General features: G+C 41.0%; 1 protein-coding gene across 1 annotated transcript; it reads left to right on the forward strand.

Annotated features, from left to right (window-relative positions):
• Nucleotides 1-107: 107 nt before the first annotated feature.
• Nucleotides 108-1,482, forward strand: SARC_15878 (hypothetical protein; the record flags this gene model as incomplete). The annotated part of the gene is made up of 3 exons (XM_014290008.1): nucleotides 108-245; nucleotides 943-1,053; nucleotides 1,291-1,482. 3 exons carry the CDS (start codon nucleotides 108-110, stop codon nucleotides 1,480-1,482), a joined length of 441 nt encoding a protein of 146 aa, XP_014145483.1.
• Between the last annotated feature and the right edge of the window lie 61 nt (nucleotides 1,483-1,543).

Below are 1,543 nucleotides of genomic sequence, written 5' to 3' on the forward strand. Positions count from 1 at the left end.
GATATATAGATATATAGATATACATTTATTCGCACATTGTTCTTTTCATGTTCTAATCACAGCAGTAGCTTGATCCGTCACTGATCAGTCACATATATTTATTAACCATGCAGCACGAACTTAGCGTTATCATCAGCAAAGGAAGTTACCTTGAAGTGTTCACGGTCGGTGAGGATGGATTGGATGCGTTTCTGAATGTGAACATCTACGGTCGAATCGCCATTCTGAAGCTGTTCCGTCCCCTTGTAAGTGTGTATGTGGGAATGAGAAGCTGTATATATATTTGGGGCCGTATACTCGTTTTGTCTATACTGCATTCGAAGACTTCCTAATATTTGCAGATAAAAATTTAATTTTATGTAGAATATGCAGTTGTACTTTTGTTCAGAGATTCAAATTCGTGCGTCTGTAGGGTGTACAGCTGCACATTTCTTTAAGATTTATACTTTACTTGCTGAGATATGAACTGTTGTTCGTTCTGTGGCGAGTTGGGTTTGATATCCAAATGAATGTCGGCGAAAGAGATGTGACAAGTTGAGAACGGTTAGATCATGTGTGAATAGTGCAGTGTGCTGTGAGTGTAACATGCATTCCTCTACACCGATGTAGTCAAAGCACCTGTTACGCTCGAATTCGGTTGGCAATCAAACTAAATAAGCGAAGTGTATTGTACAGCATTGGTTTGTCGCTTGATTATACACCGGAGGTTGGCATCCATATAAGAGCACCGAATACGGCGTTTGCGAACAAACAGGCAGGCAACAGAATCTGTTATATATATTGTCACCTGGCGACGTATGCCTCAAATGGTAGTGTGCGGGTACTATAGGTCTGGCTGACATACTGCTCGTACTGATGATACGGCATATACACGTGTTCCGCAGAGCACGAAGTACGAGACGTGTACTCTAATCATATGGTAAACGTATTTGTCTCACACAGCACGAGAAAAAGGATCTGCTTCTGATTGTAACGGAGAACTACCAATTTTGTGTGGTCAAATACGACGAGGCAAGCAAGGAGATCAAAACACATGCCACGGGCGATGTGAGGGTATGTCAAAAGATTGTTAATGTGTTTAGAACGCACGCACTCAAGAATAGGGCAAACGTAAAATTACATCTACAAGATGCTCACCCAGCATGATATAGCGCACAATCTTGGCTATTTAAAAAAAAATACCCACTCGTAGCTGAAATCAGTACACATCACCCAAACGCTGTTTTCAGGGAATAAAAGTCTCAGAAAAGGGTAGACATGAAATTATTTTATCGTTTCTGACACTCTCAGGACCGTGTGGGTAGGCCGGCAGACGCAGGCATCCTCGGATTGATTGATCCCTTGTGTCGCATGATTGGGTTGCGCATGTACAATGGCGTGTTCAAGGTGATCCCAGTAAGCAAGAAAGGCCATTTTGACACTGCATACAACGTCCGTTTGGAGGAGATTGGAATCATTGATATCGTATTCCTGCATGGGTGAGTACATATATATATGTATATATATATATGTATATCTATCTATATATATATATATATATATA

Source organism: Sphaeroforma arctica, assembly GCF_001186125.1.
Source record: "Sphaeroforma arctica JP610 unplaced genomic scaffold supercont1.6916, whole genome shotgun sequence".
Taxonomy (NCBI): Eukaryota; class Ichthyosporea; order Ichthyophonida; genus Sphaeroforma; species Sphaeroforma arctica.